The sequence below is a fragment of the Coccinella septempunctata genome, chromosome 2 (genome assembly GCF_907165205.1).
Source record: "Coccinella septempunctata chromosome 2, icCocSept1.1, whole genome shotgun sequence".
NCBI lineage: Eukaryota > Metazoa > Arthropoda > Insecta > Coleoptera > Coccinellidae > Coccinella > Coccinella septempunctata.
The window spans coordinates 3,268,299-3,283,010 of record NC_058190.1 but is presented as its reverse complement, the minus strand read 5'-3'; the positions used below and the strand labels follow the sequence as shown (position 1 = coordinate 3,283,010).

Below are 14,712 nucleotides of genomic sequence, written 5' to 3'. Positions count from 1 at the left end.
CTCAACAATCCTCCCCCCTTCGTAGAGGGTATATGATTATATTCTCAATTATACATGAGAAGATACGTAAGTTGAAATAAAAATTTACCTGTTTGAGCATTTATCTGCAGTTGTGCAGTATTTTATATAGGTTGTGTATGAGTTGATTCCTTGTTGTTTTCTTAAAAAAAATTACACTGTTCATTCTTACATATTACATTTGGTTTTCCAGAACCTTTTGATGATTAACGTGGTTACGTGGTTATTTCTGTATTCAGCATCGAAGAATTTTTTCTCCTCAGCAGCCATTTTTTTTGCAATCGCTAGCCACTGTTTGTAAGAGGAAAATTTCGATAGTACTTCGATAATAATAGTAGAAAAACACCCCATTCCACATTTCGATCCCTCACAAAAAACAAAACTTTAACCGCTGGATTCTCTAACTAAACATATATCCTGAAAAATTCTAGTCTCTAACATTTTTTTCTAAGTGAGAATGTTTTTAGCCAATCGGACATCATAACATACATTATGTTCAACTGAAAATATTTCAAAATGCTCCCTGTTAATCTTTCAGTGTTATCTGATCTACCTAAAACACTCTGTATATTGCCATTGGATATTTCCTATTGAACTTCTGATTCGCACCTTTTCCTCGCTTCTATGAATAACTTTCGGAGGAAGTAGACGTACCACAATCTTTTTTTCAGCAACGGAAATTACGATTTTTCATCGATAACGGCAATTGGCATATACATAGATACGTATTATATTGAGCCAATGTGAACAGTGAAATTCTCTTAATCATTCAATTCGCTGTGTTTTCCATTCGAAACGAAAATTTCACCATGAGGAAAATAGAAGAGAATGTCGAAATAAATGTTCGGGACGAATGTGAAATGAATGGATTGAACGATACCATTCAAGGTGAGTTATGTGAAACATTCGATATAATGAATAAATTTGCTGGAATTGTAAACTGCGACACTGCTCGTCAAGAGTTGAGGACATAGAATTTATTCGTGTTTAAAAAGACTTTTCCTTGTGAAACACACATATATATGTATATTTGAAAGGAGTATGTACATGAACAAAAATTTAAAAAAGTAGTGGAAGCATTACTAGAAAAGTTCCCTTTTCAGAATATGTTCCAGAATGTTTGGCAGATACGCCTTCCAAAAAAGAAGGATTCACTTAAAATCTCGTCAAGATCAAAAGGATGCGCCGAGGTCGATGAAATTTCGAGATTGATTACTAGGCGAGTTAGTCTTTCAGAACATGTATCATTTTCAGCACTACGTTGATTTTTCTGGCAGGTATGGGTGTTGAAAGTTGACCATCGAAAATTCCTATAAGGATGCGGTCAGTTAAAAATTCTCTAGACGAAAATGTTGCACCGAGATCGATGAATTTTAGACATTCATTACAAGAAGGGTTAATCTTTCAGAATATGTATCACTCTCAGCTCTAGGATGATTTTTCTGGAAGATACGCATGTCGAAACTTGTCCTTCGAAAAATTCAGTGAAAGATGGATTCATTTAAAAATTTGTCAAGCCTAAACGGTTGCACCGAGGTCAATGAAATTTCGCGTTCACTACAAGAAAAGTTATTTTTTTGAAATATGTATCACTTCATGAGGTATGGAATCGAATGCTTTCTCATAGTCTTATTATTATGACTTCAGCCTTGCGGCTTTCACACTCCTCTCCAGAGGAACATTTATTTATCCCAGATATGTCAGATATCAAATGATTAAGCTCTGTTGGAGCCCTTTCTTGGTCTTCGGGCTCATGGTGATGGTCGAGTCCAGGCTGCTGCTCAGCTTCCTGATGTTGATCGGCTCCTATTTCCTCCTGATCTCCTTGATGTCCCTTGGATTCATGATCTCCCCTCACTTGTTGTCGAAGTGCATGGTGTTCTTTTTCATTACCGTTCTAGCTATCCCTAGCAGTATCGCTTTCTGCATGACTCTAAAGATAGTTTCTTCCAACTGAAGTTTCTTCAATTCCTCTCGTAGTTTTTTCGATATGAGGCCCTTTAATTGTATCCAGATTTGTTCCTCGAGGTCTCTGTTTCTCGAAATCTTTTCGATGTGCCTATCCAGTAGTTTGTTGTTGTTTGGAATCGCCGAGTAGATGAATAGTGCTCTGTTCTCATCGTTATTTAGTTATATGAAGGCAGGTCTATTGTGAGTATTCTTTGTCATGTGAGAACCGTCCGATCCCAGTGGAGTTTGTGGTGATCATTTTCCGATATAGAATCTGGATGGCAACTGTAGTAAGGAGGAACAGAAGTATATGTAAAAGAAAATTTCTTGTTGTAACAAGGTTAAGAAGCTCTTTTTGAAGATTCTATTATAAATATTTTTCAATTTTTGAATTAAATTTTGAATACCGTATGAAATCATTAAATGATAAAAAAGGCATTTCCCATATGTGGTATTTCTCCTCTCCAAATCGAACAACATAGAGTGATCAAAATAAATTACTTGACGTTACCTAGCAGCCTATGGAAATGATACGGGATAATAATGAGATATCCATCCCTCAACATCCAATATAAACAAGATTCGAGATCTTTTGACTGATTAACTGGATCCATCAGGATGTTACACGTGCAGTGTGGTTTCGTCGGTCTCTAATGAACGCACGTGTGTTGTCCGGATCCTTCAATCAAAATTACAAACCATCATACAGGGATCATTGGCATATACCTGAATGGTGGAACTGTTTGCACCGGTTCATTATAGCACTAAAGGTAAGCGCACATACAACGGCATCGGACGGACGGTATGGATCGGAATAAATTACTTTCAATGGAACTGAATGGAGCAACGCACATATGTGCGGACGGCAGGCATCGCATCGCATCGCATCCGACGGAATTGAGGAACCAGAATTAAATTCCGACCGATGCGTGCTGTGCCGGCCGATCCCGACATATGTGCGATACCAATCGGAGATTGCCGCGGCATCTGCGTCATTTTACAAGTCTCTACATGCAGCGGCTTGTACGGGTAGTCATACGAATTCACGGCAAAAGCATGAGTTTTCAGGAGAACTTTACTGCGCGTACAAAATTATAATGAATTGTACAGGGTGGGCAAATTTCGATGTTTTAGCACTAGAGTTTTTAAACCGGAGGAGATAGACAAAATCTGATACCCCGTTCTCGTTCTCTTTTTCTGAGAAACTAACAATAGTATGTAGTAGTCATTTTTGGCCACTTTGTTTTTGAGTTATAAGCAAAAAGTGGAAAAATGGCGATATCGGAATAAATTTATATCTCCGCTAATACTGATGATAGAGCTTTGAAATTGAAACATTATACAGGCACTTTTTTACGTAGAATCCAGTGGCGTGCTCGCCTTTTTAGCAGGATTTTTAATTTCGAAGCTATGAACCAAAGTTATGTTTTTTTAAATGGGAACACTAGTTTTCTGTGTAATTTTTTGAAAGCTCAATTTTTACTGATTTCAAAAATATATAACATCATGTATGGTTTGTATCAATATTCATAATAGAAAATGGTCAGAAACCTTTTTTCTCAATATTTCTATGGTTTCAACTTTTGATGAGCATAGAAAAATATAGCATTGTGTAATTATCAGTGTCTCTTTCTATGAGTCCTTTCATTATAATGAAAATTTATGAAATATATCTTGATTCAAATTTTGTGAAAATTGGTAAAAAGCATAGAAAAAATGACATTGCCGGAAGGAGACTGCTTTTGTCATAGGAAACTCTATTTTTCTGTGCTCGTCAAAAGTTGAAACCATAGAAATATTGGGAAAAAGTGTTTTTGACCATTTTCTATTATTTTTATTGATACAAACCATATGATGTTATATATTTTTGAAATCAGTTAAAATTATGCTTTCAAAAAATTGCACAAAAAACTAGTGTTCTCATTTGAAAAAACATAACTTTGGGTCATAATTCGTAATTAAAAATCCTGCTAAAAAGGCGAGTCAAAAGTTGAAACCATAGAAATATTGGGAAAAAGTGTTTTTGACCATTTTCTATTATTTTTATTGATACAAACCATATGATGTTATATATTTTTGAAATCAGTTAAAATTATGCTTTCAAAAAATTGCACAAAAAACTAGTGTTCTCATTTGAAAAAACATAACTTTGGGTCATAGCTTCGTAATTAAAAATCCTGCTAAAAAGGCGAGCACGCCACTGGATTCTACGTAAAAAAGTGCCTGTATAATGTTTTAATTTCAGAGCTCTATCATCAGTATTAGCGGAGATATAAATTTATTTCGAAATCGCCATTTTTCCAATTTTTGCTTATAACTCGAAAACAAGAGAAAGTGGCCAAAAATCACTACTACTATTGTAAGTTTCTCAGAAAAAGAGAACGAGAATGGGGTATCAGATTTTGTCTTTCTCCTCTAGTTTAAAAGCTGTAGTGCTAAAACATCGAAATTTGCCCACCCTGTACAATTTAAGTGACAGAAATTATAGCAACCATTTTTTTTTTCGTCCTTCATCAAGTGCGGAAATAAATGAACATATTTTCCAAAATCCTTCCTTTTTTACATATGTCATGTACCCACATTCTTCTACGATTCCTTCGCTTTTGAAACTCTTCTTCCTCCAGAACAAACGTTAGTTCCTCACCGCTTGAAGACATATTCGCAACAAATCTTTCCTCCGGCCCTCCGGCGATTCCGATGTTATATGTGCGATACCTTCATAAAAATTCCGCCGCTGCCGTGCCGTTCCTTCCATGCCGTCCGTCCGATGCCGATGTATGTGCGCTTACCTTTAGAGATAAAAAGTTTTTGAATAGAACAGGTAAACGAATCCGGTTAATTCAGTTTATTTTTTTATTTTTATGTTCCCAGTGAACAATCAGAGGAGGGCATTTCTTTGATAGCACAAAGTATGGCTACTACGATTTTGCCATGCTTTTTGCTCAATGAGGGGCCCTTTAATTTAATTAACTCTGAACACCCTGAAGTAGACCAAGCATTGGGAAAAAAACTGATAAAATTAATTTCACTGAATTTTTTCTAGTCTATAAAAGTTATAGAGATACAAAACACCAGTTAGGTTATTTCGATATTTCGTACATTTCAAGCAGTGATTATGATGAAGCTCATGTCACAAATACATTGCTCAAAAGTTGAAGTGGATAAAGAAAACTCACTTTTTGCATCGAATTTTCACAAATTTTATATTCTTCAGATATTTTTTCATGTAGAATGTAGTTCGTAGTCGAAATATTTTATTTTCAGTCCGCCAATCCATTGGTAACTCCATGGTGGTAACTTTTATTTTTTCAAATATAAACTCTATGTTATTTTCACAAATTCCATTCCAATATTTTTTTCTGATTCAGAATATATAATATATGTCGTATCTCTTATTGTTCCTCCAATAAGTAATTTTCCAATTTGTGATAAAGCACCCCAGTATCTCGATCAGTAGAAGAGCGGCTTTCCACTGATCATGGGGTGATTATTTTTAGATGTTAGATACACAAAAATTGAAGGCCCTCGAAAGGGAAAAAAAATGTGTGGATCCGGCCCGTCGCACGAAGGACAGGTCTTGAAGTTGATATTATTTCTGGGGAGAAGTTTAAATGAAACTCAGGAAAAACTTTAACAAATAAATCTATTGGAAAAAAATAAAAAAAAATTGGAACTTCTCTACAAATTCGTACTCGGTCCAAGACGACCAACAAAAATCTTCAATTTCTTAAACACATGCAAATAAGCGCAAAACAATAAAACATACTTTCATAACCAAAATCTTGGGTTAAAATTCAACTTCCCAACTTAGCGCTCAATAATAAATCAATACTTTATCAATGAATTTTAGAGGAGCTTTCAAGACTCTGGACGAATCAAAATTGGAACTTTCTACCTTTTTCTGCGACTGCTGTTTGTCTGACGCTGCCGATGAAAACTTTTCGACACCAGACTTTACCCGCACTTATCGGCGAATTCTTTACACTCAACCGAACTTCCCGCACTTTTCCGTCGCAAACGTTTTTCGCTTTAAAATTCCCTATCCAAAATTTCAACACAATTTTATATCTGGTCGTACTACGAATCAAAATAGACGATCACTCCTCGAATGCTACTTTACTGATTTCCGATAAACTGACTTTAACTTCAAATTATTTCCAAATTTCTTCAACTACCAAATTCCTGATATTCCGGTTCTACTTGAACAAAATCAACAAAAACAAAGGACTGGACTTTTCTCTACACTGAACTTTTCCAAATATCTATGAGCCGACCGAGTCTCTGATTCTATTCCGTGATCTACCTAGACTTTTCTCTTACTTCGTGAAAACCTGATTATTCTAAGTCTCTATATTTCTTCCTTACTGACTGACTCTACAAAAGATTTATAACTTCTCTACTTATCCGTACCGAATCGAAGGGGTATATTTTTCGATATTTTACAGATCACGTTCCCGGACCGACTTGAAGGGGTATTATTTTTGATCACGCTCCCCGGACCGACTGACTAACTTTTTTTGATGTAATTTTTCCCCGGTCTTTCTCTCCCACGCTATGGGTGGTACCAAAACGTCCCAAAATCGAAATCATTGGACGATCATTCTTGCTGAGTTGAAAAATCAGCGTTCCCAAGCTGGGTGGTTACAAGAAAATTTCGGCTACTTCGAATTCTGAGAACTGTTTTCCTCTCAGGGTCTCCAGACTAATAAATCTTTCTTAATCTACATGACTGACCGTTTTCACCCGTTCTGAAGTCCTTATCACCGGATATTGGAATCAATTACATAGGCCGGCGATCGCCGGTTGCTCTCCGAAAACGTACATTGTATCAATATCTGCAGAATTTCTGACTGAGTGACACTAACTCTTTCAACTCTTATCGAGCTGGCTATTATTTAAATTCCCGCGACTTAATACCGTCTGATCTCAAGCGCCTCAAAGTATCGTATGTCCAACTAAAAATCGCCTCTGCAGCACGGCTGCAACAATGTATAAAAATTCTAGCTATACCTCTTTTCAATTATCTCAAAATAATTCGAATTCTCTTATTCCGATTTATTACAATACTCCCCCCTTTTAAAAAGTTTTGGCATCGGATGCCACAACTTTTCCTAAATCATCATATATTCGTCCAAAGTCCATCATCTTACTCTTTCCTAAAACTAACATTCACAAACTTAAGTTTCATAAACGAATTTGTCTCACAATTCATAGTTCATTACTCATTATTTAGACTACTACTGTTCTAAACGACTAAGGTGGTATGTTCTTCGCACAAAATATAAGCAAATTTCAGAACTCTTCCGGTACCTCTTAACTGTGTTAACAAAATTAAAAGAGCCGAGGTACCCCCAAACAAATAAAATAAACAAAAACAAAAATCTGCGCTACAATTATTTAATCAATCAGTCTTTTTTTTCATCCCTTTTAGCACTTCCCCTAAACACCCCACTATCTCCAGCATGGAGTCTTTTTCACTTTACGGAATTGCTTTTTCACTTTTCGCGCACATTTTTCAGCCTGACCCTCTGGTTGCTACGCTTCCTGCCATCCTCTCGCATCATTCTCACACAACCATAGACATCCTCGGAATCATGTGGAATAACTCTTCAGGTGAAAAACCAAAAGTTACCTCAGGTGGAAAAAGTTTCTTTACACGGAACGCCACTGTTCAACCCGTGCTAATGTCCATATCGTATGATCATCTCGGTTACGAAAACACAAACTCAGTTCGACCTTGTTGACGCGGCACATTATTCGGCGCATCGTTTACCGGCTATGTCTCTCAGTCCAGTGTGGTATCACTATTGGTAAAATTGGGTATAATCCTGGTTATTGCTCGATTTGTTTTTGGTAGCGTACTTTCGACGTTGGATTTGCTCGCACTTTCTCGCCGTTATTCGTCTCCCTTAAGTTGAAAACATTCTTTACTGAGTGATGCATTTGATTAATCGCAATTTGGTGAGCTTATCCTATTCCTTTTTGATGGCCAAAATATGTAGTGGACAGTCTATGTCCCGCCGTCTCTAATCTAATTCTCTTCTGGTTGCCTCCCACTCGCATCTCTCGAAGAACCTTTTTAAGCTGAACCATCGTCGTTCTACTGATGACGATTACGTCATCATGAATGATGAATTTCGAGCCTTGAATACGGACCAACATTGTTCCATAAACCGCACTTGATCAGTTCAGAATACCCTCGTACGCACACGTTCACATATTGAGTTGAATGTCTCTCATTTCTTCTTTCTAATTCTTTGACGCACAACTTTTCGAGTTCATGAAGATTCTCAACATTTCTGATGAAATAGCCGCAATATCCGGTTTTCCGCACTATGATATACTATCGCCGTCGCCACCTGGTAACTAAGGTTAATCACCATTCAGAGGTTATCCCACTGATGATGACCTGATTATTATACCTTCCTTCTGGTTGAAAATCTGCTATGGATTGTCTTTCAAAGATACCTTCTTTGGGATATTGATTGACCAAAACCAATTTATCGACTGAATACAAGAAACGAAAAACGCATGCAAAATCATACAAAACAATTAATCTCCCATGAGCATGCAATTTAATCATGGAGAAAACAATAATCATAAAAAAAAAACCTATCATAACTATATCAACGAAACTCGACCTTATCGTAAAAGCATGCAGAACGTTGTGCTCACGTTAAAGGGTGACCACAACGCTTCTTCATAATCCTTTTCCGTCAAGGATTATTTCTTTCTCATTTCATCTACTTCCGATATTCTTTATTGATGATATTTAAAATCATCCATCAGCAAATCACAATTAACCCCTATATCGTTAATCTAACTTCCAACATGAAGCTCCTAACACAACCGAAAATGACACTGCTCCTATGAAAATCTATCACTCAATAATGACTCTAGCTGAACTTAACTAAAAATACTTTAACTCGACGGTGTCTCTCCCAAAACTTCTCATATTGAATAGAGCAAACGATCTTGAATGATTTCAATCTGAACGAAAATTAACCAACTGCTATTACTGAATAGGGGTTATTCAACATCTTACTTCGTTATAATACTTCCTGGCGCCCATCTGACGCAAAAAAAAATTAAGAAACTCCTCTTTATACCGTTCATACTTCCCTCACTATGAGTCATTATTACCGGATCTACTCGTTATTCTACTTATGTTATAATCTGTGGAATGGGAAAGGTCGATTATTCCTTTTTCAGGACTATCAGCCAAAATGTCCTGCCACTACCCAGAAAAAAAAAGAAGAAGAAGAAGACCCTTTTCAGGTTGTGACTCTCCGGGTCAGTGAGAGCCCGTGGAATCTGCGAAAGGGCAGGAGTCGATTCACTTCTCCTGACAGGTCAATCCTACAGATTTTCCTGCCGCTACCCTGATCTCCCATCTGATTAGGTTGGGCTCCATCTATCTGGGGGACGCCTAATCCTGGTAGACCTCCTTACCACCCTTTCTGCTTCCTCTTGATCGTTCTCCATTACCTCCTCCTCATCATTGCTCTCTAATCCCGTGTCTGAATTCCGTCTATGTCTCCCATACCCCTGTGGAACCATTATCGGATGAAACCTCCGAGGTTTCCCTATTTCCGAATCTGTCTCACTAAAATCCTCAAATCTTTCCTCTCTTCCTGACAAATGTTTGTCAGGGCGCTTTTTCCGAACCTTTGCGACATAAGGCTTCAGCCTGTTTACTCGAACAATTCTGCTCTCCCATCCCCCACATTTTCGTATCCTACAGGTTACCGAATCAAACACTTCCTTGATCCTGTATGGCCCTAACCATTTCTTTCCCAATTTTTCAGATACCTCCTTGAAATATACCAAGTCTCCTACCCTAAATTCCATCATCTGATCTTCCTCTGTATTGACGTCCCATGATACTCGTTTACTTGATTTCGACCCCCTGGGTCTGTTTTCCTCTTGATACTCCACTTCGTTCGTATCCACTACTATTTCAGTAAACTTCTCTTTGCACCTTTTTCCTTGTTCCCTGTTATCATCCTCATCTCTCTGTTTCTTCCTAGTATAACCGGTACTAATTTTCAAATTCTTCCGAATTTCCTTCCCAGTTCCTTCCATGCAACTCCTTTGTTCATGGCAAACATCAGTTTCCCAGTTACGCCCCTGATCTACGTCGATCATCTGCTCTACGTTATCGATTATTCCCATATTCGATTCTGCCAACTGGCATTCCTCCGTCGCGACCGTCCTTGGCACGCGTTCGCTATTCCCTGACCACTTTTCACGTTGGTACCCAGTGTTATTCCCAGCCATTTCCGTATTTCTCGGTCCATTTCCAAAATTCCTAATATTTTTATTTGGAAGTATTATTACCAAGTCCTGTTCCGGTCTCCCCTTGAATTTTTCATTACGAATTCCTAAATCCTCTTGAATTCCTTCCGCAAGTCCTACCGCGGAACTAGCTGGCAGGACCCAACCACCTGTTCCTGTACCGACTGTCCTATCAATTCCGTCAACGATTCCCTTGTTATTCTGTTCATTTTCCGTTTTACCCTTAACTCCCACTTGGACACTGGCATCCTTAAATAATTTCACCTTTGGCTTTATACCTTCGAAATTCTCCGTCTGCGTACCGGACTCCTTAAACTGTGCCCTAATTTCCACATTGTCCTTCGGTTCCCTTAACCGTTCCCCATTTGTGTCACTTTTGACATTATCCTCCAGTACAGTTTTCCCTGCGTTCCTCTCAAATCCGGTTTTCCTACGAACAACTTCCCTGAAGTTTCCGTTGACTTGAATCGTTCCGGTAAATCCCTTACTATCTTCATCTTCCGCACATAATTCGCTTTCTATATCCCTTTTATTCAAAAATTCGAATCTCCTACCCCACATCATAACGGACGGCTCCCCTTCATAACTAATAAGTGCCTCATTTGCACTGAGAAAATCTCTCCCTAAAATAACTTGGACGTTCCCTAACATAGCGTCATCACACAAAATAGCCGTCCAAGTTGTACCTAACTTTCCTCCTACAGGTCCCACCAAAATATTGGCCGTACCCCAGGTACGTAAACTATGACCTGTTACACTCGTCAACCGATAGTCGACCTCCTCTCTATTATTCCATCTTCTGGAATTATACTCCTATTTACAAGAGTCACCGCGGCTCCTGTATCTACCAAACAACGCCTCGTCCTTCCATTTATCTTTAATTTAATCATGTGAGGTGCATCAAATAACCCTCCGGAATTCACTTCCGGGATCACCATTACCGAACGATTCTTACTTTCCCCCTTATATACATGCCCCCCTGGCATCCCCGAATAAACCTGCCCTTTTAAAAATTTCCGGCCACTATCCCGGCAGTTGGATTTTGGCCCTCCCCGTTTAAATCTTCTTGTCTCCTCGACTGAGACCCCCTCGAAAATGGAGGCGATCGTTTAGGAATAGCTCCCGTACTTCGCCCCCCTTCCTTATCAGCATTTCTTCCTATCTCCTTGCTTTCACGTTGACCCCAGGCCATATTTGCTTCACCCCCTCCTCCAGGGGGTGTAGTTCTCCGTATTCTATTTTTCGAAAAATTCTCTCGTCCCTGACGATTTTGTCTTGGGCAATCCCTAGCCCAATGACCCTTTTGTCCGCAACTATAACAACCTCCCTGCGTCCTTTGCCCTGATCTGTTATTATTCCTACACTCTCTCGCAAAATGACCCGGTCTACCACAAGAATAACATTGCGCTGTATTCTTCTTTGTCTCTGCAAATTTTCTAATATTCCCCCTTTCATCCTTCGAGTCGTGCCCCTTTTTCCCGCAATGTTGACATCCCTCCGTTGCATCTACCGCCGATACCCTCATATTTGATGTCCTTCCTTGTATCATCCTTGTTGCGGTCTCTTGTAATTTGACCAGTCCTTCCGCTTTTTCTAAATCTAGATTTTCTTCTCTTAATAAAGCTACCCCCATATCTTTCATCAAGTCTTTGCGCAACCCTGTTTTAAACTGATTTAATATCAACTCTTTATTTTTCTTTTTGATTCCCGCTTGTTCGTCTAGCGATGCTCCGCCCAAATCTTCCCGGAGTAATTCCGCGCCTAAAATCCGCAGCCTAGTACAAAATGATGAAACATCTTCATCATGTCGCTGGAAACAACGACTTAAATTCCACTGACTCTCCCCTGGCAATTTTGATGGGGTAAATTTTAAAATTAGCCGCTGTTTCAATTCCGAGTATTTCAATTTATCATACGCCTCATCAGACTTAAAATATTCGTACGCCGCGCCTGTCAGTTTTAATTTCAATAGAGTAAGGGTTTCTTCCTCACTCCATCCGTCCAATTTCGATCTCAACTCTAATTTGTCGAAGTACCGCTTCGCGTCTTTTCCCGAAAAACTATCAAGGGTTGTCGCAATCATCCCCAACGAATACATAAACGGAAATCTCATAACATCTTTCTCAGCCACCGCAGGGGTGGTAGCACTAGCACTAGCCGCCGGCAACATGTTTCAAAACCTTGTGAATAACCTCAATAACAATTTAATCCGAAAACTATCTTTAAACTCCGCAAATTAAACGAGGAAATCAAAACAATTATATCAGATTCACGATATTTCAAAGTATGAATCAAGTATTCCTATTCAAAAAAAAAAAAATCCCAAAATACGCTGCGCACACACGATAGAATTAATCAAACTATAAACGCCAAATACTCTCCCTAGTAAAAATTATATCAATCTTATATGGAAACGCCCTAAAAGACAAATTATATCACCAAAAAAAAATATTATCCTGAACGCAACTGTGATCCCAAAAATAATTAACGCCCTGAAAAAAAAATTATATCACCAAAAAAAAATATTATCCTGAACGCAACTGTGATCCCAAAAATAATTAACGTCCTGAAAGAAAAATTATATCACCAAAAAAATATATTATCCTGAACGCAAATGTGATCCCAAAAATAATTAACGCCCTGAAAAAAAATTATATCTCAACAGCAAAAATAAAATTCATTAAACAATGTCCTGAAAAAAAAACCTGCAACCCTATCTTGTCCTAACTTTCCGAATTATTCTGTAAATCAAACCGATCCAAATATTACATCCAACTGACTTAAAATTCCGAAATATTCTGACGTTTATTTGCTCAAAACACTCAACTTGACTCACAAATTCCAAATTTCACTTAATTGAAACCAATTTAATTCAAATGACCGAAATTCAAAATTATTTTAGCCTCCAAATTGAAAAAACAAAAAAAATAATTCAAATAATTTCCTTAAATCCGTGTTCAAATTCTAATAAAACAGCATTTAAAACGTCTCAATTTTTCTTATCTGCTTTTTCTAAATTGACTTTAATTTCGCAAAAATACTTGAATGAAATTAACTAATTCTCAAACCCACTTTTTATAACAAAATAACCGATCATTCAACTAATCACTGATAAACACAAAAGGAATTATTAAACACGCCGAAGAATTATAACTTGATTGACGACTTTTCTTCTAAAATTTTTCGATAAACTACAAGTCTAAATTCAATAAATCCGCGCGCACAACTTTGCGTTCAAAATCCTACGTAATTGATTGAATTTCAAAAATTATTCACTTCAAAACCATCAAATTCCTGCAAAATCAAAAATTTCAAAACACACAGTAATATACACTTCAAAAAAATAATTCACCTGAAAACAATAAAAGAAAAAAATTATCTTTCACCATCAGCCAAGAATGCACCCTCAAAACAATAAAATTGTCGCGAAAACTTAAACTCAAATCTTCAATACTGATCAACTACTTTATCAATTTTTCTTAACGTTTCCATCAATCGATTAATTAAATCTTCCACAAATTATTGAACACCAACGTTCTTCACGAATAAAATTTTCCAACTATCTCCCGATTAGAACTTGATAACTTATCCGATTTTAAAATAAAGTTCTGATCCACTACAACGAAGAGTAACTAACGAACTTTTATCCAACTCTACTCAACTTTCTCTAATATCACGGCAGCTAGACTTGAACGAAAACAAAAATTTCTGTTCCCGACTCTACTTATCACTTTTAACAAAATAACTCGATTATTCTCTTGAAACAAACAAAAATCGACGCAAAATGAAACTATTCTTGGCAATAGAAATAACTCAGAGTTCCTTCATCCGAAAGTCCTCAAATTCATTGATATAATCGCAAGTAAATCCATCAATCAACCCTTAATAAACCCCAAAAATTCTTAAAACAAAATTCTCTCAATACTTCTACAATGGCGCCGACTGAATTGTTGGATTTTAACTCGACTCGCTTCAGAAACAACTAAAACTTTAAAACTTCTCAAATAAAACAATTTAGTATTCTACCCCAGAAAAATCAACTTAAATCCCACCTAGCTGTCACCAGTGTAATAAAGCACCCCAGTATCTCGATCAGTAGAAGAGCGGCTTTCCACTGATCATGGGGTGATTATTTTTAGATGTTAGATACACAAAAATTGAAGGCCCTCGAAAGGGAAAAAAAATGTGTGGATCCGGCCCGTCGCACGAAGGACAGGTCTTGAAGTTGATATTATTTCTGGGGAGAAGTTTAAATGAAACTCAGGAAAAACTTTAACAAATAAATCTATTGGAAAAAAATAAAAAAAATTGGAACTTCTCTACAAATTCGTACTCGGTCCAAGACGACCAACAAAAATCTTCAATTTCTTAAACACATGCAAATAAGCGCAAAACAATAAAACATACTTTCATAACCAAAATCTTGGGTTAAAATTCAACTTCCCA

General features: G+C 37.4%; 1 protein-coding gene across 3 annotated transcripts in view; it reads left to right on the top strand.

Annotated features, from left to right (window-relative positions):
- Positions 1-14,712, top strand: part of LOC123307452 (multiple C2 and transmembrane domain-containing protein-like) — a 123,342-nt gene that overhangs the window by 23,924 nt on the left and 84,706 nt on the right. Inside the window, exon 1 of one of the 3 annotated variants that reach the window (XM_044889774.1) lies at positions 744-906. The exons of 1 other annotated variant lie outside the window; for it this stretch is intronic. In XM_044889774.1, coding sequence (XP_044745709.1) covers positions 828-906 — 79 coding nt within the window. In that variant the 5' untranslated portion in view covers positions 744-827. Of the gene's footprint in view, positions 1-743; positions 907-14,712 lie in introns of those variants that run through there. One more of the 3 variants, XM_044889776.1, reaches the window with a different exon arrangement.